The 27923-nt window shown below is 40.6% G+C and overlaps 1 protein-coding gene across 3 annotated transcripts in view; it reads right to left on the bottom strand.

The window, feature by feature from the left end:
• The window catches only part of LOC123733417 (uncharacterized), a 522315-nt gene extending 495044 nt beyond the window's left edge, over positions 1-27271 (bottom strand). Inside the window, exons 1-5 of one of the 3 annotated variants that reach the window (XM_082971774.1) lie at positions 27049-27271; positions 26243-26341; positions 14738-14854; positions 9861-10094; positions 9024-9159 (exon numbers count right to left, since the gene is read on the bottom strand). In XM_082971774.1, the coding sequence (XP_082827900.1) occupies positions 9039-9159; positions 9861-10094; positions 14738-14854; positions 26243-26325 (555 nt within the window). In that variant the 5' untranslated portion in view covers positions 26326-26341; positions 27049-27271 and the 3' untranslated portion in view covers positions 9024-9038. Of the gene's footprint in view, positions 1-9023; positions 9160-9860; positions 10095-14737; positions 14855-26242; positions 26342-27048 lie in introns of those variants that run through there. The other 2 variants (XR_014391394.1, XR_014391393.1) reach the window with 2 other exon arrangements.
• Positions 27272-27923: the final 652 nt, after the last annotated feature.

Here is a 27923-nt window from a genome sequence, read left to right as displayed (position 1 = left end):
TATGTACTTAGAATATTGCAAAATGTGCTTCATCCGAAAAGCTATTTTAAAATCGGACATATCGAGTGCATAGAGGAGTAATGTATCTATAATTCTTAAAATAATTGTTATGCTTTTTATGAACGTTTATCGTGAGTAATTTAGCAAACTGTTAGTAATTTCCCCGGAAGTTTGCGGGGGGTATGCTTTTTCTGAACGTCACATGCTAATGTAAAAAGCTGTTTTTTGATATAAATATGAACTTGATTGAACAAAACATGCATGTATTGTATAACATAATGTCCTAGGGTTGTCATCTGATGAAGGTCATCAAAGGTGAGTGCTGCATTTAGCTGTCTTCTGGGTTTTGGTGACATTATATGCTGGCTTGAAAAATGGGTGTCTGATTATTTCTGGCTTGGTACTCTGCTGACATAATCTAATGTTTTGCTTTCGTTGTAAAGCCTTTTTGAAATCGGACAGTGTGGTTAGATTAACGAGAGTCTTGTCTTTAAATAGCTGTAAAATAGTCATATGTTTGAGAAATTGAAGTAATAGGATTTTTAAGGTTTTGAAAATCGCGCCACAGGCTGCCAGTGGCTGTTACGTAGGTGGGACGAATTCGTCCCGCCTAGCCCAGAGAGGTTAAACAGCGGTTGACATGCTTCGAAGTACGGTAATGGAATATTTAGACATTTTTTGTCACGCCATGCGGCATGCGCACCACCGTGGATTACCATTCGTACAGTGTCTAGAACGCACGAACAAAACGACGCTATTTGGATATAACTATGGATTATTTGGGACCAAACCTATATTTGTTATTGAAGTAGAAGTCCTGGGAGTGCATTCTGACGAAGAACAGGAAAGGTAAGAACATTTTTCTTATAGGAAATGTTATTATGGTGAAGGCTAATCTTGCCGGGTGTCTAAATAGCTAGCCGTGATGGCTGGGCTATGTACTTAGAATATTGCAAAATGTGCTTCATCCGAAAAGCTATTTTAAAATCGGACATATCGAGTGCATAGAGGAGTAATGTATCTATAATTCTTAAAATAATTGTTATGCTTTTTATGAACGTTTATCGTGAGTAATTTAGCAAACTGTTAGTAATTTCCCCGGAAGTTTGCGGGGGGTATGCTTTTTCTGAACGTCACATGCTAATGTAAAAAGCTGTTTTTTGATATAAATATGAACTTGATTGAACAAAACATGCATGTATTGTATAACATAATGTCCTAGGGTTGTCATCTGATGAAGATCATCAAAGGTGAGTGCTGCATTTAGCTGTCTTCTGGGTTTTGGTGACATTATATGCTGGCTTGAAAAATGGGTGTCTGATTATTTCTGGCTTGGTACTCTGCTGACATAATCTAATGTTTTGCTTTCGTTGTAAAGCCTTTTTGAAATCGGACAGTGTGGTTAGATTAACCTGTTGGGTCTAGGGGGCAGCATTTGCACGTCTGGATAAAAAAAATGTACCCGATTTAATCTGGTTACTAATCCTACCCAGTAACTAGAATATGCATATACTTATTATATATGGATAGAAAACACTCTAAAGTTTCCAAAACTGTTTGAATGGTGTCTGTGAGTATAACAGAACTCATTTGGCAGGCAAAACCCTGAGACATTTTCTGACAGGAAGTGGATACCTGATGTGTTGTATTGACTTTAAACCTATCCCATTGAAAAACACAGGGGTTTAGGAATATTTTGGCACTTCCTATTGCTTCCACTAGATGTCACCAGCCTTTACAAAGTGTTTTGAGTCTTCTGGAGGGAGATCTGACCGAACAAGAGCCATGGAACGGTGATGTCCCATTAGACACCTGGCGCGCTAGTTCATGTTGGGTACCCTCGTTCCAATACGTTATAAAAGAGTATGCATTCGTCCACCTTGAATATTATTCATGTTCTGGTTAAAAAAGGCCCTAATGATTTATGCTATACAACGTTTGACATGTTTGAACGAACGGAAATATATTTTTTCCCCTCGTTCATGACGAGAAGTCCGGCTGGCTTAGATCATGTGCTAACGAGACGGAGATTTTTGGACATAAATGATGAGCTTTTTTGAACAAAACTACATTCGTTATGGACCTGTGATACCTGGAAGTGACATCTGATGAAGAGAATCAAAGGTAATGGATTATTTACATAGTATTTTCGATTTTAGATCTCCCCAACATGACGTCTAGTCTGTATTGCAACGCGTATTTTTCTGGGCGCAGTGCTCAGATTATTGCAAAGTGTGATTTCCCAGTAAGGTTATTTTTAAATCTGGCAAGTTGATTGCGTTCAAGAGATGTAAATCTATAATTCTTTAAATGACAATATAATATTTTACCAATGTTTTCTAATTTTAATTATTTAATTTCTGACGCTGACTTGACTGCCGGTTATTGGAGGGAAACGATTTCCTCAACATCAATGCCATAGTAAAACGCTGTTTTTGGATATAAAAATGAACTTGATAGAACTAAAAATGCATGCATTGTCTAACATAATGTCCTAGGAGTGTCATCTGATGGAGATTGTAAAAGGTTAGTGCATCATTTTAGCTGGTTTTATGGTTTTGGTGACCCTGTCTTTGACTTGACAAAACATTACACACAACTCTTGTAAATGTACTGTCCTAACATACTCTAAATTTATGCTTTCGCCGTAAAACCTTTTTGAAATCGTAAAACGTGGTTAGATTAAGGAGATGTTTATCTTTCAAATGGTGTAACATAGTTGTATTTTTGAAAAATTTGAATTTTGACATTTATTTGGATTCAAATTTGCCGCTCTTGAAATGCACCTGCTGTTGATGGAGTGCACCACGGGTGGCACGCTAGCGTCCCACCTAGCCCATAGAGGTTAAAATCGGACACCGCAATTGCATAAAGGAGTTCTGTATCTATAACGCTTATCGTGAGTAATTTAGTAAATTCACCAGAAGTTTTCGGTATGTTTGCTAGTTCTGAACGTCACATGCTAATGTAAAAAGCTGGTTTTTGATATAAATATGAACTTGATTGAACAAAACATGCATGTATTGTATAACATAATGTCCTAGGAGGGTCATCTGATGAAGATCATCAAAGGTCAGTGCTGCATTTAGCTGTGGTTTTGGTTTTTGAGACATTATATGCTAGCTTGAAAAATGGGTGTGTGATTATTTCTGGCTGGGTACTCTCCTGACATAATCTAATGTTTTGCTTTCGTTGTAAAGCCTTTTATAATCGGACAATGTGGTTAGATAAAGGAGAGTCTTGTCTTTAACCTGTTAGGGCTAGGGGGCAGTATTTGCACGGCTGGATAAAAAAAATGTACCCGATTTAATCTGGTTACTAATCCTACCCAGTAACTAGAATATGCATATACTTATTATATATGGATAGAAAACACTCTAAAGTTTCTAAAACTGTTTGAATGATGTCTGTGAGTATAACAGAACTCATTTGGCAGGCAAAACCCTGAGACATTTTCTGACAGGAAGTGGATACCTGATGTGTTGTATTACCTTTAAACCTATCCCATTGAAAAACACAGGGGCTGAGGAATATTTTGGCACTTCCTATTGCTTCCACTAGATGTCACCAGCCTTTACAAAGTGTTTTGAGTCTTCTGGAGGGAGATCTGACCGAACAAGAGCCATGGAACGATGATGGCCCATTAGACACCTGGCGCGCGAGTTCATGTTTTGGTTACCCTCGTTCCAATACGTTATAAAAGAGTATGCATTCGTCCACCTTGAATATTATTCATGTTCTGGTTAAAAAAGGCCCTAATGATTTATGCTATACAACGTTTGACATGTTTGAACGAACGTAAATATATTTTTTCTCCTCGTTCATGACGAGAAGTCCGGCTGGCTTAGATCATGTGCTAACAAGACAGAGATTTTTGGACATAAATGATGAGCTTTTTTGAACAAAACTACATTCGTTATGGACCTGTGATACCTGGAAGTGACATCTGATGAAGAGAATCAAAGGTAATGGATTATTTACATAGTATTTTCGATTTTAGATCTCCCCAACATGACGTCTAGTCTGTATCGCAACGCGTATTTTTCTGGGCGCAGTGCTCAGATTATTGCAAAGTGTGATTTCCCAGTAAGGTTCTTTTTAAATCTGGCAAGTTGATTGCGTTCAAGAGATGTAAATCTATAATTCTTTAAATGACAATATAATATTTTACCAATGTTTTCTAATTTTAATTATTTAATTTCTGACGCTGACTTGACTGCCGGTTATTGGAGGGAAACGATTTCCTCAACATCAATGCCATAGTAAAACGCTGTTTTTGGATATAAATATGAACTTGATAGAACTAAAAATGCATGCATTGTCTAACATAATGTCCTAGGAGTGTCATCTGATGGAGATTGTAAAAGGTTAGTGCATCATTTTAGCTGGTTTTATGGTTTTGGTGACCCTGTCTTTGAATTGACAAAACATTACACACAACTCTTGTAAATGAACTGTCCTAACATACTCTAAATTTATGCTTTCGCCGTAAAACCTTTTTGAAATCGTAAAACGTGGTTAGATTAAGGAGATGTTTATCTTTCAAAGGGTGTAAAATAGTTGTATGTTTGAAAAATTTGAATTTTGACATTTATTTGGATTCAAATTTGCCGCTCTTGAAATGCACCTGCTGTTGATGGAGTGCACCACGGGTGGGACGCTAGCGTCCCACCTAGCCCATAGAGGTTAAAATGGTGTAAAATAGTCATATGTTTGAAAAATTGAAGTTTTGGGATTTTTGAGGAGTTTGTAATTCGCGCCACGCTCTATCATTGGATATTGGCGAGGCATTCCGCTAGCGGCACATCTAGATGTAAGAGGTTAATCAGAGAGGCAAACATAACCCTGAAGGAGCTGCAATGCTACACAGCAGAGATTGGAGTATCTGTCCATAGGACCACTTTAAGCCATACACTACATAGAGCTGGGATTTATGGAAGAGTGGCCAGAAAAAAAGCCATTGCTTATAGAAAAAAATAAGCAAACATGTTTGGTGTTCACCCAAAGGCAGGTGGGAGACTCCCCAAACATATGGAAGAAGGTACTCTGGTCAGATGAGACTAAACTTCTGCTTTTTGGCCATCAAGGAAAACACTATGTCTGGCGCAAACCCAACACCTCTCATCACCCCGAGACACCATCCCCAGCAGCATCATGCTGTGGGGATGTTTTTCATCGGCAGGGACTGGGAAACTGGTCAGATTTGAAGGAATGATGGATGGGGCTAAATACAGGGAAATTCTTGAGTGAAACCTGTTTCAGACTTCCAGAGATTTAGAGACCACTAAAGCAACACTCGAGTGGTTTAAGGGGAAAAATATAAATGTCTTGGAATGGTCAACTCAAAGCATAGACCTCAATCCAATTGAGAATCTGTGGAATGACTTACAGATTGCTGTACACCAGTGGAACCCATCCAACTTGAAGGAGCTGGAGCAGTTTTGCCTTGAAAAATTGTCAAAAATCCCAGTGGCTAAATGTGCCAACCTTATAGAGACATACCCAAGAGACTTGCAGCTGTAATTGCTGCAAAAGGTGGCTCTACAAAGTATTGACTTTGGGGGGGGGGGGGGGGGGGGGTGAAGCCACTGTATATACATACAATTCTTTCATTTGTAAATGGTAAAACATGAATACTCTCAAAAAAAAGGTGACATTCTGTACTGTCACCTAATATGAAACATTCGATCTCAAATCCAACATCCTGGAGCATATCACCAAAATGTAAACTGTAAGCTTCACTGTCCAAACACATATGGTGTGGACTATGTGTGCCTGGTAAACACATGTGGATCTGGTGAACAGTTATCACTTGTTGACCAACTACAGGAATACTGACCTCAGAGTCTCCAGTTTACAGTGGGGATTCCCCAGTCCAGCAGAGAGCAGCTTCACTCCTGAATCCTTCAGGTCATTGTTACTCAGATCCAGCTGTCTCAGGTGTGAGGGGTTTGACTCCAGAGCTGAGACCAGAGAAGCACAGCCTTTCTCTGTGACTCCACAGCCTGACAGCCTGCAACGAGATCATCATGACTTCACAAACACACTGTTAATTTAACGAGTAGTGTAGAAGGACAATGGTAGATGCATTTGGTTTATTTTCCCAAACAACACATATATTCTTCTTCCGTCTCCTAGAATTGTATGGTCATATTGTTATAATAAATTTAATATCTGATTCAATATGTTGTTCAATATAATATTATATACATATTACAATACATATTTTTCTCTAAACTGAATATTTCTTCTTGATGATAAGTTCTTAAATGTCATTTCATTTACTCACAGAACAGCTCTGGAGGCTTTGACCACTGGCAGCAGCCTCAGAAGACCTTCCTCTGATATGGAGTATTTCTTCAGGTCAAACACATCCAGCTCCTTTTCTGAAGTCAGCAACACAAAGACCAGAGCTGACCACTGTGCAGGTGACAGGTTGGGTTTTGAGAGACTTCCTGAGCTCAGGAAGCTTTGGATCTCCTCCACTAGAGAATGGTCATTCAGTTCATTCAGACAGTGGAACAGATTGATACTCCTCTCTGGAGAGGGAATCTCCCTGATCTTATCCTTGATGTACTTGACTGTTTCTTCATGGCTCTGTGAGCTGCTTCTTGTCTTTGTCAGTAGACCTCGTAAGAGCTTCTGATTGGACTCCAGTGAGAGGCCCAGAAGGAAGCGGAGGAACAGGTCCAGGTTTCCTGTCTCACGTTGTAAGGCTTTATCCACAGCACTCTTGTAGAAAGTAACTTCAGGCTCGTCTTTTGTTTTCAGTTTGTCCATTAGATTCTCATTGTTGTTGATGAATGAGAGGAAAACATATACAGCAGCCAGAAACTCCTGAATGCTCAGATGAACAAAGCAGTACACCTTGTCCTGGAACAGCCCACATTCCTCTTTAAAGAGCTGTGTGCACAATCCTGAGTACACTGAGGCTTCATTGACATCAATGCCAGCCTCTTTCAGGTCTTCTTCATAGAAAATCAGATTGCCATTCACAAGCTGTTGAAAAGCCAGTTTTCCCAGTGACAGAATGCTCTCGTTATTCAAGTGTGGATCTGTCTCTTCTTTCCCAAGATACTTTTCATTCTTCTGTTTGGTATGAAACACCACAAGGTGTGTGTACATCTCAGTCAGAGTCTTGGGCATCTCTTCTCTCTTATGTTTCAGCATGTGTTCGAGGACAGTTGCAGAAATCCAACAGAAGACTGGAATGTGGCACATGATGTGGAGGCTCCTTGATGTCTTTATGTGTGAGATGATTCTGTTGGCCAGGTCCTCATCACTGAATCTCTTTCTGAAGTACTCCTCCTTCTGTGGGTCATTGAACCCTCGTACCTCTGTCACCTGGTCAACACACCCTGAAGGGATCTTATTGGCTGCTGCAGGTCGGGTAGTTATCCAGAGGAGAGCAGAGGGAAGCAGATTTCCCTTGATGAGATTTGTCATCAGAACATCCACTGAGGTTGACTCTGTGACGTCACAACAGATCTTGTTCTTCTGGAAGTCTAGGGGCAGTCGGCACTCATCCAGACCATCAAAGATGAACACAACTTTGTACTTGTTGTAGATGGAGATTCTTGATTGTTTGGTTTCCATTGAGAAGTGATTAAGAAGTTCAATCAAAGTGTTTTTGTTCCCTTTCATCAAATTCAGCTCCCGAAAAGGGAATGAAAACACAAATTGAACATCCTGATTTGCTTTTCCTTCAGCCCAGTCCAGAATGAACTTCTGCACAGAGACTGTTTTTCCAATGCCAGCGACTCCCTTTGTCAGCACAGTTCTGATTAGTTTGTCTTGTCCAGTTAAGGGTTTGAAGATGTCGTTACATTTGATTGCAGTCTCTGGTCTTGCTTGTTTCCTGGTTGTTGTCTCAATCTGTCTCAGCTCATGTTCATTATTGACCTGTCCTGTTCCACACTCTGTGATGTAGAGCTCTGTGTAGATCTTATTGAGAAGTGTTGGGTTTCCTTGTTTAGCGATCCCCTCAAATACACATTGAAACTTCTTCTTTAGATTAGATTTGAGTTCACGTTGGCAAATCACAGCAAGCTCATCTGAATGAAGAAATAGCACAGAGGATATTAATATTACGTCTGTTTTAATGTCTACAGTATTGAAGGACTGTTAAAGTTTTAAAATAATAATTTATTCTCTTAAGTGACTGTATAAATGTATCAATGTTTTCTTAATGCATTACAGACTGGTGTGACTGATTATATTATTATTGGTGTTATTGATGGTATTATTAATGTTGTCTCTCTCTGTCTCTCTCTCTAAATTAATCACCACATCACATCCCTTCTGCTACTTGATGAGGTCACAAGGTGTTGTGTTAAGGTTGCTACAATATCATTGAGTTACACAGCTACTTTAGCTGTACTTTAGCCACAGCTTTTAAATGTTATAAAACAGCATTCAACATGAGGCAGACATATCTTACATTTCTCCAGTGTGTCAGCAAGCTCCTTCCGGTTCATTTTCCTCAGGACGTGCAGTGTGATCTTCAGAGCCCCCTCTCTGGCACTGCTCTCCTGCTTCTCATCTTCAGCATCCACCACTTCCTCCTCCTGCTTCTGACTCTCAAAGCCTTCTGGGAGTTCAGGACCAAGAATCCTCTTGAACATCTTCAGCTCGTTCTTCACAAATGTTATAATTTTCTCTTCAAGCAACTGAAATAAATCAAGTAAATAAGTTAAGCAAGAGAAGAAATGCTTTCTCATTAACACATGAATTAATAATTGAAAGAAACATTACTTGAGGAAAACAAAAACAAATGTACATAACAGGATCACATACACTGAATATAGAGTCCAGGTCTGTTTGATGACTCTGGGAAGACTGACCACTGAGAATCTCTGACTCTGATCTCTCCTGTTGGTTTCTGTGGACAAAACATGAGATTACAGTACACACACACACACACACACACACACACACACACACACACACTGTTTTAGGACTATGAAAATGGACTAAAGTAGGAGAAATGACTAGAGACAGTGTTGTTTAACACACTGACCATGACCCATGAGTTCTTCTTACCTTTGTTCAGTAGAAAAGTCTCCCTCTCTAAAGTGTATAGGATGATTCATAGACTTGTCACTCTTCATGGACACACAGCTGGGAACAGGGGAGGCTGGTCTCTCCTGCTTGATTGGTCTTCAACACAACAGAGACAAACATTACATCTCTCATCTACTCTGATCTCAGATGGGGAACATAAGAAGAGTTCCAAAACGCAACATATCACTTTACAGAAATGAGCTTTTATTGTTTAAAGAAATTATGTATAAATTATTACATCTCTCACAGACAAGGATTTGTTTCAAATCTATCACTTGATGGTTTCATTTCAGAGAGACAAAAATCTTTTTTTTTATGCAAAATGCTATATATCTCCCTCACTCTCAAATGTGACCGACCGGCTCAATTTGGTCATTAACTAAATAACTACATATATAGTGATTTTGGTTTATGTCAGTTTAATTGTTTGTTATGTATAAGTTGTTATTTTATGATTGTAAGTGATAAAATTAACTAGTAATTCTCAGTAATTACTACTTTAGTAAGGAATAACACATTTTTTCAGCACTACTGCAGTTGCTAAATAATTCCAATAGATGGGAACATAAGACCACAATGACATTTCAGAATATTAGTTTAGTTTTCTCCCTGGATACACCACCACTCCCCGCGCTTCCTGCAGAACCCCTGCAGTACCTCCGCAGACCCCGGATTGAGAACCCCTGATTTAGCAGATGCTCTTATCCAGAGAGATTTACAGTAACTGCATTCACCTTAAGATAGCTATTTATTTAGGAAATAAACTTAGTTAATTATTCATAAAATTGTCATCTTACCTCTTAGCTTTGGTGTTATGTCCGCCAGAGAGATGCATTTTGGAGGCAGGGCCCCCCTTCTCTCTCTCGCCAGAGAGACTCATTTTAGAGGCAGGGCCCCCCTCCTCTCTCTCCCCAGAGAGACTCATTTTAGAGGCAGGGCCCCCCTCCTTCCTCTCGCCAGAGAGACTCATTTTAGAGGCAGGGCCCCCCTCCTCTCTCTCCCCAGAGAGACTCATTTTAGAGAACTGACCCCTAAACAGAGATCCAACATGTTGATTGTGGTTAACACAGTGACAGCTAAACAGAGATCCAGCATGTTGGTTGTGGTTAACACAGTGACAACTAAACAGAGATCCAGCATGTTGGTTGTGGTTAACACAGTGACAACTAAACAGAGATCCAGCATGTTGGTTGTGGTTAACACAGTGACAACTAAACAGAGATACAGCATGTTGGTTGTGGTTAACACAGTGACAACTAAACTGAGATCCAGCATGTTGGTTGTGGTTAACACAGTGACGTCCTAAACAGAGATCCAGCATGTTGGTTGTGGTTAACACAGTGACGTCCTAAACAGAGATCCAGCATGTTGGTTGTGGTCAACACAGTGACAACTAAACTGAGATCCAGCATGTTGGTTGTGGTTAACACAGTGACGTCCTAAACAGAGATCCAGCATGTTGGTTGTGGTTAACACAGTGACGTCCTAAACAGAGATCCAGCATGTTGGTTGTGGTTAACACAGTGACAACTAAACAGAGATCCAGCATGTTGGTTGTGGTCAACACAGTGACTAATTCTTGAATGTCAATTGTTCTCATTCATTCATTATCTCTTTGAGAAATATATTTTTAACAACTTTCTCTTTTACTTCACTACATTCATGAAGAAAATGATGTACTTTTTACTCCATACATTTTCCCTGACACCCAAAAGTACTCGTTACATGTTGAATGCTTAGCAGGACAGAAAACGGTCCAATTTGAACACTTATCAAGAGAACATCCCTACTGCCTCTGATCTGGAGGACTCACTAAACAGAGAACATCCCTGGTCATCCCTACTGCCTCTGATCTGGAGGACTCACTAAACAGAGAACATCCCTGGTCATTACTGCCTCTGACCTGGAGGACTCACTAAACACAAATGCTTCATTTTTAAATGATGTCTGAGTGTTGGAGTGTGACCCTGGCTATCCGTAAATTAAAATAACAAGAAAATTGTGCCTTCTGGTTTGCTTAATAAAATGATTTTTAAATGATCACTACTTTACTTTTACTTTTGATGCTTAAGTATATTTTAGCAATTACATTTACTTTTGATACTTAATTATATTTTAAACCAAATACTTTTAGACTTCTACTGAAGAAGTATTTTACTGGGTGACTTTCACTTTTAATTGAGTCATTTTCTATTAAGGTATCTTTACTTTAACTCCAGTATGAGAATTGAGTACTTTTTCCACCACTGTTCTAACGTTCTAGAGACATATGAGCCACAGTTTCAACAGACATTTTGTAACTGCGTGGGCTACAAAGTTACTTTCAGTTTCATATAAGGAAATAAAGTAACGGTCACTGGGTGAATTCGTTTTGCATTGCCCGGCTCCCCGGGTGCGCAGAGTTTACGCATTTTAGACCATTCCATTGTTCCTTAAAATAAAACTCCACTCACCTGTAGCACCGGGCCATGCAAAACGAACTTCCCACTGTCGCAGGGCACTGAGACACAGAGTTCTAAACCCAGAGGCATTTACAACAGTAACCAGAGGTAACAGTCAGTTGCATGCGACAGCAGCAAATCATGACATTGTACCGAATCTTGCTTCAGTTTTTTTATTATAGTCCTTCTTATGTTATTTTTGCTAAACATATAATTTACTCGTAACCAAGTTTAGCTGTGTTTTTTTCCTCCAAAATATGAATTACTGTAGGACTTTAATAATTGTAAACAGGCCTACAAACCCAAAAGGTTTTAATGATGCCTTAAATCTATCTTCAAATATATATTTGATGATTAGTTGAATCCGGTGTGTAAGTGCTGGTCAGAACAAAAGGATTGAGAAACCCTGAGATAAACATAAAACCATATAATGTAAAAGCTCCTCCACCATCTTTACCAGACGTTTTACTGATAACATGTAGACCTACTGATTAGTTTCCACTTTGAAAACTGCTGTCTGTCAGCAACTCAGCTCAAGTAGCAGTTCTACTAACTAGTAATATCTTATTCCAGGTATTTATTCTCTTACTCTGTCCAGTAGAATCAATTATTGTTCAGAAATTCTTACTTTATTATTTAATTTAATAATTTTTATTTTATACTTTACTTTACCCTCAAAACACCAGTCTCAACGTCAACAGTGAAGAGGCAACTCCGGGATGCTGGCCTTCTAGGCAGAGTTGTAAAGAAAAAGCCATATCTCAGACTTGCCAAAAAAATTTAAATATTAAGATGGGCAAAAGAACACAGACACTGGACAGAGGAACTCTGCCTAGAAGGCGAGACGTTGAGACTGGTGGTTTGTGGTTACTATTCAATGAAGCTACCAGTTGAGGACTTGTGAGGCGTCTGTTTCTCAAACTAGACACTCTGATGTACTTGTCCTCATGCTCAGTTGTGCATCGGGGCCTCCCACTCCTCTTTCTATTCTGGTTAGAGCCAGTTTGCGCTGTTCTGTGAAGGGAGTAGTACACAGTGTTGTATGAGATCTTCAGTTTCTTAGCAATTACTCGCATGGAATAGCCTTACTTTCTAAGAACAAGAATAGATTGATGAGTTTCAGAAGAAAGTACTTTGTTTCTGGCCATTTTGAGCCTGTAAACAAACCCACAAATACTAATGTTCTAGATACTCAATTAGTCTAAAGAAGGCCAGTTTTATTGCTTCTTTAATCAGAACAACAGTTTTCAGCTGTGCTAACATAATTGCAAAAGGATTTTCTAATGATCAATTACCCTTTTAAAATTATAAACTTGGATTAGCTAACACAACGTGCCATTGGAACACAGGAGTGATGGTTGCTGATAATGGGCCTCTGTACGCCTATGTAGATATTCCATAAAAAATCAGTGTTTTCCAGCTACAATAGTCATTAACCTCTTGGGTATGTGGGACGTGACTGTCCCAACCGCGGGACACACTATTCAACAGCCAGTGAAATAGCAGGGCGCCAAACTCAAAACAACAAAAATCTCATAATTCAAATTTCTCAAACATACAACTATTATATCCCATTTTAAAGATAAACTTCTCGTTAATCCAACCACAGTGTCCGATATCAAAAAGGCTTTACGGCGAAAGCATAGCATTAGATTATGTTAGGACAGCACCTAGACAAGAAAAACCACACAGCCATTTTCCAAGCAAGGGGAGGCGTCACAAAAACCAGAAATACAGCTAAAATTAATCACTAACCTTTGATGATCTTCATCAGATGGCACTCATAGGACTTCATGTTACACAATACATGTATGTTTTCCTCGATGAAGTTCATATTTATATCCAAAAACCCCATATTACATTGCCGTGTAATGTTCAGAAATGTCCCAAAACTTCTGGTGAATGAGCACATCAATTTACAGAAATACTCATCATAAACGTCGATAAAATATTAAACTGTTATTCAAAGAATTATAGATACACTTCTCCTTAATGCAACCACTGTGTCAGATTTCAAAAAAACTTTACAAGAAAACACACTTTGCAATAATCTGAGTACGGCGTTCAGACACGAAACCAAACCCGCCATTTTGTGGAGTCAATAAAACTCAGAAATAATATTATAAATATTCCCTTACCTTTGATGATCTTCATCAGAATGCACTCCCAGGAATCCCAGGTCCACAATAAATGTTTGTTTTGTTCGATAAAGTTCTTCATTTATGTGCAAATACCTCCTTTTTGTTCGCGCGTTCAGTCCACTCCTCCAAATGCAGGAAGCGCGCAAAAAAGTCACGAAGAAAAGTAAAAAGAAGTTCTATTTACGTTCGTAGAAATATGTCAAATGATGTATAGCATCAATCTTTAGGATGTTTTTAACATAAATCTTCAGTAATATTCCAACCGGACAATTCCAATGTCTTCAGAAAAGAAAAGGAACACAGCTCACACTCACGTCAGAGCGCACCTCTGAGCTCATGTCATTTCGTCACTCATCTGACTCAATATTCACAGTAGAAGCATGAAACAACGTTCTAAAGACTGATGACATCTAGTGGACGCCTTAGGAAGTGCAAAATTAACCCTAAGTCACTGTGTAGGCAATAGGCAATCACTTGAAAAAACTACAACCCTCAGATTTCCCACTTCTTGGGTGGATTTTTCTCAGGTTTTTGCCTGCCATATGAGTTCTGTTATACTCACTGACATCATTCAAACAGTTTTAGAAACTTCAGAGTGTTTTCTATCCAAATCTACTAATACTATGCATTTCCTACCTTCTGAGCCTGAGTAGCAGGCAGTTTAATTTGGGCATGCCTTTCATCCGGACGTCAAAATACTGCTCCCTACCCTAGAGAAGTTAACAATGTGTACACTGTATTTCTGATCAATTTGATGTTATTTTAATGGACACATTTTTTTACTTTTCTTTCGAAAATATGGACATTACTAAGTGACTCCAAACTTTTGAACGGTAGTGTACATGTAGGTAGGGGTAAAAGTGACTAGGCAATCAGGATAGAGATTACATCTCCTCATCCAGGGAGTGCACACACACACACACGGAGGGAATGTTGTGTTTGTTTAATATTGTTTAAGGACTATGAAAATGGAAAAAAAGATTAGCCTACGGATTATGAAAACAACAAAAAGAAATGGGAAAATGGGAGAGGAGAAATGACTAGAGACAGTGTTGTTTAACTCACTGACCATGACCCATGAGTTATTCTTACCTTTGTTCAGTAGAAAGGTCTCCCTCTCTAAAGGATATAGGAGGCGCCATAGACTGCTCACTCTTCATGGACACACAGCTGGGTACAGGGGAGGCTGGTCTCTCCTGCTTGATTGGACTTCAACACAACAGAGACAAACATTTCATCTCTCATCTGCTCTGAGCTCAGATGGGAAACATAAGAAGAGTTTTATTCCAAAACGCTATATATAACTTTTCAGAAATGTTCGTAAATTAGCTTTTATTGTTTAAAGATATTATGAAAGAGATTGGTGTGATTTTTCACTATCTAATCATGGCATTGGATTATTCAATGACAGACATGTATTAGTTTAAAATCTATCACTTGATGGTTTCATTTCAGAGTCAAATGTTTTTTTTTGCAAAATGCTATATATCTGCCTCACTCTCAGAGAAATCGGTAGTACTGCTAGGTTTTACACAGTAATAATATATATCTGCCTCTCTCTCAGAGAAATCAGTAGTACTGCTAGGTTTAACACAGTAATAATATATATCTGCCTCACTTTCAGAGAAATCAGTAGTACTGCTAGGTTTTATACAGTAATACTATATATCTGCCTCACACTCAGAGAAATAAGTAGTACTGCTAAGTTTTACAAAGTGAAATGTAACAAATAACTACATTTTTAATAAAGAACTGTACAAATGATACACTTGTGACATCAATATTAAAACATTTAAATATAATAATCCAATACAGAAATATGAGATCAGTTTGTAAAACATTTACATTTGACATTTTAGTCATTTAGCAGATGTTTTTATTCAGGGTCTGGTTTCCCAAATGCATTTTAAGGAAAAGTTAATAATTAGAATATTCGCAGGAGCATTGTTAAATCTCTGAGCTGTTTAAAAAAAAACATTGTTATTAACGTTGAAAGCATCGTCGGAAAAGGAGGACCAATATGCAGCAGAATTGTTTTGGCTCATCTTGAACATTTATTAGACTCAAAATTAACATACAAAATAACAAAACAAACTCACGATATAGACAGTCTTCTCAGGCTCACATACGCTAGACAAGAAACAATCTCCCACAAATGACAAACACACCCTAATATATGGAACTCTCAATCAAAGGCAAAGAGAAAACACCTGCCTTCAATTGAGAGTCCCAACCCCAATTAACCAAACATAGAAACACACTCACTAGACTCCACATAGAAATATATAAACATAGACCATAAACCAAAAACCCGGAAATACTAAATCAAACGCCCTTTTACCAAAACACCACCCCGAACCACATAAAACAAATACCCTCTGCCACGTCCTGACCAAACTACAATGACAATTAACCCTTATACTGGCCAGGACGTGACAGTACCCCCCCCCCCACCCCTAAAGGTGCTAACCCCGGAAGCACCTCAAGAAAAACAAAAACCCCAAACAACAACAAAAATCCCCCTAAAGTAAAGGGAGGGAAGGGAGGGTGGCTGCCGTCACTGATGGCACTTGTGCTACACCCCCCCTCCCCAACCCACCTATGCAGGTGGTGGTTCAGGCTCCGGCCTATTGTCCTCCAGAGTGCCGACCCCGATCAGCCTCGGACCATAGGCAGACTCCCCTTGCTCTGGATCCTGGGCAGACCTCCTCCTCTCCACCCTGTATACAGACTCATTAATTGAACAGTTAATCATTTTAAGTTCTGGATTGTCAGGCTTACTCAGTTCAGGGTTGCTGCTTGACTCCCTTGGTTCTTCGTAATCGGCAGACTCTGGGCCGATGGGGCAGTCTGGCAGCTCCGGGCAGTCTGGCCACTCTGGCATCTCCGGGCAGTCTGGCCACTCTGGCATCTCTGGGCAGTCTGGCCACTCTGGCATCTCCGGGCAGTCTGGCCACTCTGGCAGCTCCGGGCAGTCTGGCCACTCTGGCATCTCTGGGCAGTCTGGCCACTCTGGCATCTCTGGGCAGTCTGGCCACTCTGGCATCTCCGGGCAGTCTGGCCACTCTGGCATCTCCGGGCAGTCTGGCCACTCTGGCATCTCCGGCCACTCTGGCCACTCTGGCATCTCCGGCCACTCTGGCCACTCTGGCATCTCCGGCCACTCTGGCAGCTCCTGACTAGTGGATGGCTCTGGTGGCTCTTGACTGGCGGGCGGTCTGGCGACTCTTGACTGACGGGCGGCTCTGGCGACTCTTGACTGACGGGCAGCCCTGGCGACGTCGGACTGGGATGACGCACTTGAAGCCTGGTGCGTGGTGCTGGTACTGGACTTACCAGACTGGGAACACGTACCTCCAGGCTAGTGCGGGGAGCGGGAACAGGACGAGTCGGACTGGGCTGACGCACTTCCGGGTCCGCACGAGAGACAGGAACTGGAAACACCGGGCTATGGAGGCGCACAGGCGGTCTTGATCTTACCTCCTGCACAACCTGTCCTGGCTGGATGGAACTAGTAGCCCTGTATGAGCGGGGTGCTTGTACAGGGCGGACTGGGCTGTGCAGGGGCCTGATGGTAGCCGTGCGTAGAGCGGGAGTTGGGTAGCCTGGTCCTCGGAGGCGTACCGGCGACCAGATGCGCTGCGCAGGCATCCTCCTACCAGGCTGGATGCTCACTCTAGCACGGCACCTGCGAGGGGCTGGAATAACGCGCACCGGACTGTGCGTGCGTATGGGTGAGATATTGCGCTCTTCAGCGAAACATGGCGCCCTCCACCTCATACGCTCCTCCATATAACCACGGGTAGCTAGCTTCCGGCTCTTCCTAGGCCTAGCCAAACTACCCGTGTGCCCCCCCAAAAAAAATTATTGGGGGTGCCTCTCGTGCTTCAACGCCAGTCGTGTTCCTCGGAAACGTTCCCGGTCCTTACCAGCCATTCTCCATGGGCCCTCTCCGGCCATAACTTGCTCCCATGTCCATCTCTCCCGTTTGTCCAATTCAAAATCCCTCTGCTCCTTCCTCTGCTGCTTGGTCCTGGTTTGGTGGGAGATTCTGTCAGGGATTTCGTCGTCGTCAGACGATATGGCGAAATCATCGTCGGAAAAGGAGGACCAATATGCAGCAGAATTGTTTTGGCTCATCTTGAACATTTATTAGACTCAAAATGAACATACAAAATAACAAAACAAACTCACGATATAGACAGTCTTCTCAGGCTCACATACGCTAGACAAGAAACAATCTCCCACAAATGACAAACACACCCTAATATATGGGACTCTCAATCAAAGGCAAAGAGAAAACACCTGCCTTCAATTGAGAGTCCCAACCCCAATTAATCAACCATAGAAACACACTCACTAGACTCCACATAGAAATATATAAACATAGACCATAAACCAAAAACCCGGAAATACTAAATCAAACGCCCTTTTACCAAAACACCACCCCGAACCACATAAAACAAATACCCTCTGCCACGTCCTGACCAAACTACAATGACAATTAACCCTTATACTGGCCAGGACATGACAGCAAGATGCAGTAGATGGTATAGAGTACAGTATATACATATGAGATGAGTAATGTAGGGTATGAAAACATATAAAGAGGCATTGTTGAAAGTGGCTAGTGCTACATTACATCAAGATGGCAAGATGCAGTAGATGGTATAGCGTACAGTATATACATATGAGATGAGTAATGTAGGGTAAGTAAACATTATATAATATAAAGTGGCTAGTGATGAATTGAATACATCAATTTTTTATTATTAAAGTGGCTTGAGTTGAGTCAGTATGTTGGTAACAGCCACACACACAGACCTCACTTCCCTCTGGAGAGCCTTACGGTTATGGGCGGAGCAGCTGCCGGACCATTTCAGTTTGTCCGTGATGTGTACGCCTAGGAACTTAAAACTCTCCACCCTCTCCACTACTGTCCCATCAATGTAGATAGGGGGCTGCTCCCTCTGCTGTTTCCTGAAGTCCACGATCATCTCCTTGTTGACATTAAGTGCGAGGTTATTTTCCTGACACCACACTCCGAGGGCCCTCACCTCCTCCCTGTAGGCCGTCTTGTCGTTGTTGATAATCAAGCCTACCACTGTAGTGTCGTCTGCAAACTTGATGATTGAGTTGGAGGCGTGCATGGCCACGCAGTCGTGGGTGAACAGGGAGTACAGGAGAGGGCTGAGAACGCACCCTTGTGGTGCCCCAGTGTTGAGGGTCAGCGGGGTGGAGGTGTTGTTACCTACCTTCACCACCTGGGGGCGGCCCGTCAGGAAGTCCAGGACCCAGTTGCACAGGGCGGGGTCGAGACCCAGGGTCTCGAGCTTAATGACGAGTTTGTAGGGTACTATGGTGTTAAATGCTGAGCTGCAATCAATGAACAGCATTCTTACATAGGTATTCCTCTTGTCCAGATGGGTTAGGGCAGTGTGCAGTGTGATGGCGATTGCGTCGTCTGTGGACCTATTGGGTCGGTAAGCAAATTGGAGTGGGTCTAGGGTGACAGGTGATATGGTCCTTGACTAGTCTCTCAAAGCACTTCATGATGACAGAAGTGAGTGCTACAGGGCAGTAGTCATTTAGCTCAGTTACCTTAGCTTTCTTGGGAACAGGAATAATGGTGGCCCTCTTGAAGCATGTGGGGACAGCAGACTGGGATAGGGAGAGATTGAATATGTCCGTAAACACACCAGCCAGCTGGTCTGCGCATGCTCTGAGGACGTGGCCGGGAATGCCGTCTGGGCCTGCAGCCTTGCGAGGGTTAACACGTTTAAATGTTTTACTCACGTTGGCTACGATGAAGGAGAGCCCGCAGTTTTTGGTAACGGGCCGTGTCAGTGGCGCTGTGTTGTCCTCAAGGTGAGTAAAAAAGCTGTTTAGTCTGTCTGGGAGCAAGGCATCGTGATCAGCGACGGGGCTGGTTTTTCTTTTGTAGTCCGTGATTGACTGTAGACCCTGCCACATACCTCTCGTGTCTGAGCCGTTGAATGAGGCTATAAGGAGTACCAGTACTGAGTCAATGTGCAGGGGTACCAGGTAGTTGAGGTAATAATGAGACTATAAGGAGTACCAGTACTGAGTCAATGTGCAGGGGTACCAGGTAGTTGAGCTAAGAATGAGACTATAAGGAGTACCAGTACTGAGTCAATGTGCAGGGGTACCAGGTAGTTGAGGTAATAATGAGACTATAAGGAGTACCAGTACTGAGTCAATGTGCAGGGGTACCAGGTAGTTGAGGTAATAATGAGACTATAAGGAGTACCAGTACTGAGTCAATGTGCAGGGGTACCAGGTAGTTGACGTAATAATGAGACTATAAGGAGTACCAGTACTGAGTCAATGTGCAGGGGTACCAGGTAGTTGAGGTAATAATGAGACTATAAGGAGTACCAGTACTGAGTCAATGTGCAGGGGTACCAGGTAGTTGAGGTAATAATGAGACTATAAGGAGTACAGGTACTGAGTCAATGTGCAGGGGTACCAGGTAGTTGAGGTAATAATGAGACTATAAGGAGTACCAGTACTGAGTCAATGTGCAGGGGTACCAGGTAGTTGAGATAATAATGAGAATATAAGGAGTACCAGTACTGAGTCAATGTGCAGGGGTACCAGGTAGTTGAGGAAAGTTGAGGTATTATGTACATGTAGGTAAAAGTAAAAGGTGTGTACATGTAGGTAAGGATAAAAGTGACTAGGCAATCAGGATAGAGATTACATCTCCTCATCCAGGGAGAGCACACACACACACACACACACACACACACACACACACACACACACACACACACACACACACACACACACACACACACACACACACACACACACACACACACACACACACACACACAGGGAGGGAACGTTGTGTTTGTTTAATATTGTTTTAGGACTATGAAAATGGACTAAAGTATTAGCCTATGGATTATGAAAACAACAAAAAGAAATGTGAAAATGGGAGAGGAGAAATGACTAGAGACAGTGTTGTTTATCTCACTGACCATGACCCATGAGTTCTTCTTACCTTTGTTCAGTAGAAAAGTCTCCCTCTCTAAAGGATATAGGTTGATACATAGACAGGTCACTCTTCATGGACACACAGCTGGGGACAGGGGAGGCTGGTCTCTCCTGCTTGATTTGTCTTCAACACAACAGAGACAAACATTACATTTCTCATCTACTCTGATCTCAGATGGGGAAACATAAGAAGAGTTTCATTACAAAACGCTATATATCACTTTCAGAAACGTTCATGTATTAGCTTTTAGGGTAGGGGGCAGAATTTAGAAGTTTCGATGACAAACGTGCCCAAAGTAAACTGCCTGTTACTCAGGCCCGGAAGCTAGGATATGCATATGCATGGTAGTATTGGATAGAAAACACTCTGACATTTCTAAAACTGTTTAACTTCTATGGGCTACATGGGGCGCTAGCGCAAAAATCTAATAATTTCAATTTCTCAAATACATGACTATTTTACACCATTTTAAAGATACACTTCTCCTTGATGTAACCACATTGTCCGATTTCAAAAAGGCTTTACAGCGAAAGCAAAAGATTAGATTATGTTAGGAGAGTACATAGACAAAAATAATCACACAGCCATTTTCCAAGCAAGGATATGTGTCAATAAAACCCAAAACACAGCTAAATGAAGCACTAACCTTTGACGATCTTCACCAGATGACACTCCTAGGACATTATGTTACACAATACATGAATGTTTTGTTCGATAAAGTTCATATTTATATCCAAAAACAGCATTTTACATTGGCGCTTGATGTTCAGAAAATGTATTCCCACCAAAACCATCGGTGAATGTGCACATCAATTTACAAAAATACTCATCATAAACGTTGACAAAATATATAACAATTATTTAACTTCTTGGGACTAGGGGGAAGTATTTTCACGGCCAGATGAAAAATGTACCCAATTTAAACTGGTTACTACTCTTGCCCAGGAAATAGAATATGCATATTATTAGTAGATTTGGATAGAAAACACTCTGAAGTTTCTAAAACTGTTTGAATGGTGTCTGTGAGTATAACAGAACTCATATTGCAGGCAAAAACCTGAGAACATTTCAACCAGGAAGTGTAAGGTCTGTGAATTGTAATTCTTATTTCTAGTCCCATTTCGAAACTACAGTAGCTGTGGTTCAGTACGTGCACTCTGCCTTCTCGAGCAAAACGAGGTAATTTTCTAACCGCGAGGTTTGTACGATGTAATTTATTGGCAGGATGGAAGATGCAGTCTTGTCTTTTCTATTCCGAGGTTGTTTACTCACAATATCAGATATTTAAAATGATTTTTTATAATGCATCCTAATCACAATGATAAGGTTGAGGTTCTGACTAGTGATTATTTACCCGGGGTTCAATACCTGCTATAGTCACTGTTTATTTGCTCTCCCAAAAGCAACACAGCCCTAATACCAGATATATAGCTACCTAAAGTAATGAGTGACCATTTTAGAAAATCATGGGACATATAGTCTGTGGTTGCATGCTATTTTATGTCAATCATATTGCTGCTTGTAGCCTATAACTGATGCTTCGTGGTCTTATGCTGCCATCTATGGGAAATATTTAGCAATTAAAAGTTATTAATGCACATTCAGACGTTGGTGAGGCAGCTGAGAAATAAAGTGTATTTTTCTTGTAAATTCATTAGATCAGTCTCAAACCTGCCTCACCTATCCCACACCAATTGCTTGCTTGCGCGCCAGGAGGCTAGTTCCTTTTGGCCATTTATGCAAGTATATGGCGAAGCGCGTTACGCATATCTATGAGTTATGAAAGTTATGAAAACAAAGTGTTTTGCAAATTTTGAACTTACAATATGGCTACTAATACTGGAAAAGCTAAATCAATGTCCAAGCATAGAGATTTTTGACGATATTCTTGCATACATTTTTTTTGAGACAACAGCTAAAGGAGAGGACGCTAACGTTACCTGCTAACGTTACATTAGACTGGTAAGTGAAATACGAGTCTTCATATTTATATTCTTTTATATTGAAAGCCACAACATGTCAAAGTCAACATACAATATCCATTGGCACCCGACTGGCACAGTTGTCTAACACACTGCAAGTACCTGGTTCGAATCCGTCCGTGATTGGGAGTCCCATAGGGAGGCGCACAATTGGCCCAGCGTCGTCCGGGTTTGGCCGGGGTTTGTAAATAAGAATTTGTACTGACTTGCCTAGTTAATACGTTTCACATATTAGTTTGCAAACAATGTAAAACAAATGATAATAAAGCTGCATACAAACATGCTCTTTTTTGTTGTCTTGAGTTAGGCAGCTCCTAAATGCAGGTGTTTCAGCCTAGCTCAGTGCTTTCTGTGGTGGTGGGGCAGCCAGAGGAAAATACTGAGCGTAGGGGTTGGTAATGATCTGTAGTTGCGCCTTGATTGGCTCAGTGTTCTGTCACTCATGGAGACACTACGTCACCGTAAAATCTACAGGGAGAGCTCAAAAATTCAAGCCCATTGGGTGCTGCCATAGAGTTACATTAGAAGTGCCCATCCAAAAGGCTCAAGGTCATTGGCCACAGATAAAATTGTCAAATCACGTTATATCTACCTTAGCTTTGATTGGACTGATCATGTCAACATCATACATTCAAAATCTTAGCTAGCAATGAGTGGTTTGGAAGGAATCAGTGGCTAACTGCACGCATTGCAAAGCAGTCACTAGCCAGCAATTCAGTGGAGAGGGTGTGTGGTCCAATTCTGAGTTTAAGGGTCTCTTTTCCAAGCTTAAAAATATAAATATTTACATGCAACACCAAGGGACAGAAAAGGCTGAATACATTGGCCGTGCTGTGAATCCAGCATGAATTCTGCTTCCTTCAAAACAACTGGAAACTGGGAAATCTCAGACTTCAGTGAGTTCAGGACAACTAGAAACTCTGAAAAAAACGAGCTCCGACTGAGAAAATACGGTTTGAACAGTCATCCAACTCGAAATTCCAAGTGGGGATCTCGGCCTCTTTCTAGAGCTCCAACCCGAAGATCACTGACGTCATCATTAGAACTTCCCAGTTCACAGTTGTCTTGAAAACACCATAAATCCAGAGAATGACATACTTTGATGACAGAATTTGCCCACAAGGACCGCCGCGCCACCCCACCCTATACGAAACACATCCCTTATTTGAAGTGTTTCTACAATTCCCTATGGGAAAACTGTACGGTAGAAAAATGTTTGGATTTTGACAGCAATGCTAAGAAGTTACAGATAAATTCAAAATGAGAGGCTAAAAGGACAGAACTCTTGATGCAGCAATGATGAAAATATCTCAAAAACCAACAGAGGAATTGCTAAAAACTCGACCAAATAAGAAAAACAACCGTCTTTTGCACCAAGTACACCAAGTATTCTGATAGATAGCAATACTGGAAAAGCACTGGAATATTCTACAATCAGACAAAAATAAACACACACCTCTTCAAGGAACCCCACTGGTGGTCTATAAGGAACCCCCACTGGTGGTCTATAAGGAACCCCCACTGGTGGTCTATAAGGAACCCCCACTGGTGGTCTATAAGGAACCCCCACTGGTGGTCTATAAGGAAGCCCCACTGGTGGTCTATAAGGAACCCCCACTGGTGGTCTGTAAGGAACCCCCACTGGTGGTCTATAAGGAACCCCCACTGGTGGTCTATAAGGAACCCCCACTGGTGGTCTATAAGGAACCCCCACTGGTAGTCTATAAGGAACCCCCACTGGTGGTCTATAAGGAACCCCCACTGGTGGTCTATAAGGAACCCCCACTGGTGGTCTATAAGGAACCCCCACTGGTGGTCTATAAGGAACCCCACTGGTGGTCTATAAGGAACCCCCACTGGTGGTCTATAAGGAACCCCCACTGGTGGTCTATAAGGAACCCCCACTGGTGGTCTATAATGAACCCCCACTGGTGGTCTATAAGCGTGGTCACAATATTGGAGATAACTTGGTGAGATCTGACCTGCCCCCTGAGCCCATTCAGACACTCTTGACACCCATCCCAAATGGGAACTACAAACGTTGCTCATGAGCACAGTGCAACAGCACTATAAAAACATCCATCTTCAGACATCAACATACAGGTAGAACAATCCCTGTTAGAGGGATCATCTCATGCAAGACCAAGGGAGTAATCCATCTCATCACCTGTTCATGTGGGAAAGCCTACGTAGGACAAACGAAAAGACAATTAAAACAACGCATAGCTGAACACAGCAGCTCAATCAGGTGTAAGAACATTGACTGTCCAATAGCAGCTCACTTTGTTGAAGCTGACCATCCAATCTTCTCCCTCCAATACACAGGCATTGAGCATGTTGCTCTACCAAGGAGAGGAGGTAACATGGAGATCCTACTACTACAAAGGGAGGCTTACTGGAGATCCTGTCTAAAAACATGGACCCCTAGTGGTCTGAATATTGACTTTGATCTCTGGCCCTTATGAACAGTTCTCTGTTTTAAATGTATATATTCTTTCTACAGCTTATCAGAGTACATCCAATATGTTCCCCTGTTGATGATGCTCATTATGCATTATGGTTGAACCAAAACATTACATGGAACAAACGTTTTTATTGAAATAGGAAACAATTAAATATGTGAAATTGAATTAAACAATAATGTATGTTGACGCTAATGTTATGTACAATTATCAGTTATGTTTCTATATGATAACAATAGCCTGATATATTCAATATGCCAGAAACTATTGTTTTTTTAACAGTTTCATTCAATTCATTCTAATTAACTTAATAATCATGACACACCCCTCTCTATTGTCATTGGTTGCACTAATTGCACTGTTTGTCTACATAACCTGGTTCAAGTATTGATGACATCACCCTGAAGAAGGCACAGTGATGCTGAAACGTTGGTAAATACCCAATAAATTACTGGGAGTTTATATATGGAGTGTGGGACTCTATTTTTGTATAGCTTATAGTTTAGCCGTTAGTCAGAACCTCCACATAAATAAACATTATCTGGGTGTGCGACAGCTCATGTTTTTTATTGGAAAAACTATTGGAACCATTCCCCTGTTTGACCACTAGGTGTTATGGGTATTATGACACCTCCACTGTGGGGCTCTATAAAACTATTGGAACCATTTCCCTGTTTCACCACTAGGTGTTATGGGTATTATGACACCTCCACTGTGGGGCTCTATAAAACTATTGGAACCATTTCCCTGTTTGACCGCTAGGTGTTATGGGTATTATGACACCTCCACTGTGGGGCTCTATAAAACTATTGGAACCATTTCCCTGTTTGACCGCTAGGTGTTATGGGTATTATAACACCTCCACTGTGGGGCTCTATAATGCAAATGAAATGTGAGAATCTGGTGAATGCAGAATCTAGAGAATGCAACAATATTTGTTTCATCTTGCTGTGATGTTCTCAGTAAAATGTCATGCGCTAAAATCTATGAATTTTAAATCTTAGAACAGTAATATTTTACACACCCATAAGCCTTAATTTCTGTAGAAAAAAACACAAATGAGAAGAAATGGTGGATATAGTGTTTTGGATATAAACTCTTCATAAATTCTTTACAAAACTAATCTTACCTCTTAGATTTGGTGCCATGTTCCCCAGAGACACTCCTTTTAGAGGCAGGGCCCCCCTTCTCTCTCTTCCAAGAGAGACTCATTTTAGAGCAGTGACCCCTAAACAGAGATCCAGCATGTTGGTTGTGATTAACACAGTGACAACTAATTATTGAATGTCAATTGTTGTATTTTATTCATTATCTCTTAGAAATAAAACATTTCCTAACAGATACATCCCAACAGTCAGGTGATTTAATGCATCACATGAACATGTAGTCGTGACTGATATTTTCACCTTTTCTCCATGTAGTTTAACTAATAATAATAATAATAATAATAATAATAATAATAACAACAATATAATATTAATAGGTCACTTTCTCTTTTAATAATTTCTCTCATTCTAGTGTGTTGCTTTGTTTAACAGGTATGATATTATTATGCTGTTACTGAATTCAGTTCATAATAACAATGTTAAGAAAAGTATGTTCAGTGGTTTCAAACCAAATTACACAGGAAAGAGGAGCTCATTGTAGTTTAGAAAACAAATTTTACGATATTTTGAAAGACGATTTACAACTTATACATAAAAATATACAAATTGTAAAATAACCACAATATATGAATATATGAACAATATGTTTTTGAATTTGACTTGCCTACGCCCAGTTAGCGCCATTCTGTATGACTGAATTGTCACATAACTGTCCCAGGTGAAATGGACTGTTAGATCTGAGTGTTTTACTGTCAGTCACTATACTAAAAAAACACCATACATTTAATTTCTCTACACACTTTACAATAATCACTGGGAAGATTCTTACCTTGTAGCCTGAATTCACAGCCAGAACATGTCAAGTCATTGAGATATTTTCCGTTGTGCTGAGAGAGCAGCTTCCTGATGACAAGTGGCTCTGTATCTATGTTCTAGGTGCAGTTGATCTTTGGATGCAATAATATCTGGTCAAAGTCTAGTGACACAACACCATAGTATATCATAAACATAACAGCAGTTGGCCAGAAAAGGCCATGACATACTGTAAAACAGTGTTCTTCAACAACACCATAGTATATCATAAACATAACAGCAGTTTAACCTTTGGCCAGTAAAGGCCATGACATACTATAACATGTAGAATCATTATGATGGATCCAGGTTCATACTATAACATGTAGAATCATTATGATGGATCCAGGTTCATACTATAACATGTAGAATCATTATGATGGATCCAGGTTCATACTATAACATGTAGAATCATTATGATGGATCCAGGTTCATACTATAACATGTAGAATCATTATGATGGATCCAGGTTCATACTATAACATGTAGAATCATTATGATGGATCCAGGTTCATACTATAACATGTAGAATCATTATGATGGATCCAGGTTCATACTATAACATGTAGAATCATTATGATGGATCCAGGTTCATACTATAACATGTAGAATCATTATGATGGATCCAGGTTCATACTATAACATGTAGAATCATTATGATGGATCCAGGTTCATACTATAACATGTAGAATCATTATGATGGATCCAGGTTCATACTATAACATGTAGAATCATTATGATGGATCCAGGTTCATACTATAACATGTAGAATCATTATGATGGATCCAGGTTCATACTATAACATGTAGAATCATTATGATGGATCCAGGTTCATACTATAACATGGAGAAT

This window comes from Salmo salar, unplaced genomic scaffold (assembly GCF_965601325.2).
Source record: "Salmo salar unplaced genomic scaffold, fSalSal1 ptg000417l, whole genome shotgun sequence".
NCBI classification, from domain to species: domain Eukaryota; kingdom Metazoa; phylum Chordata; class Actinopteri; order Salmoniformes; family Salmonidae; genus Salmo; species Salmo salar.
This window is presented reverse-complemented; position numbering and strand designations above follow the sequence as displayed.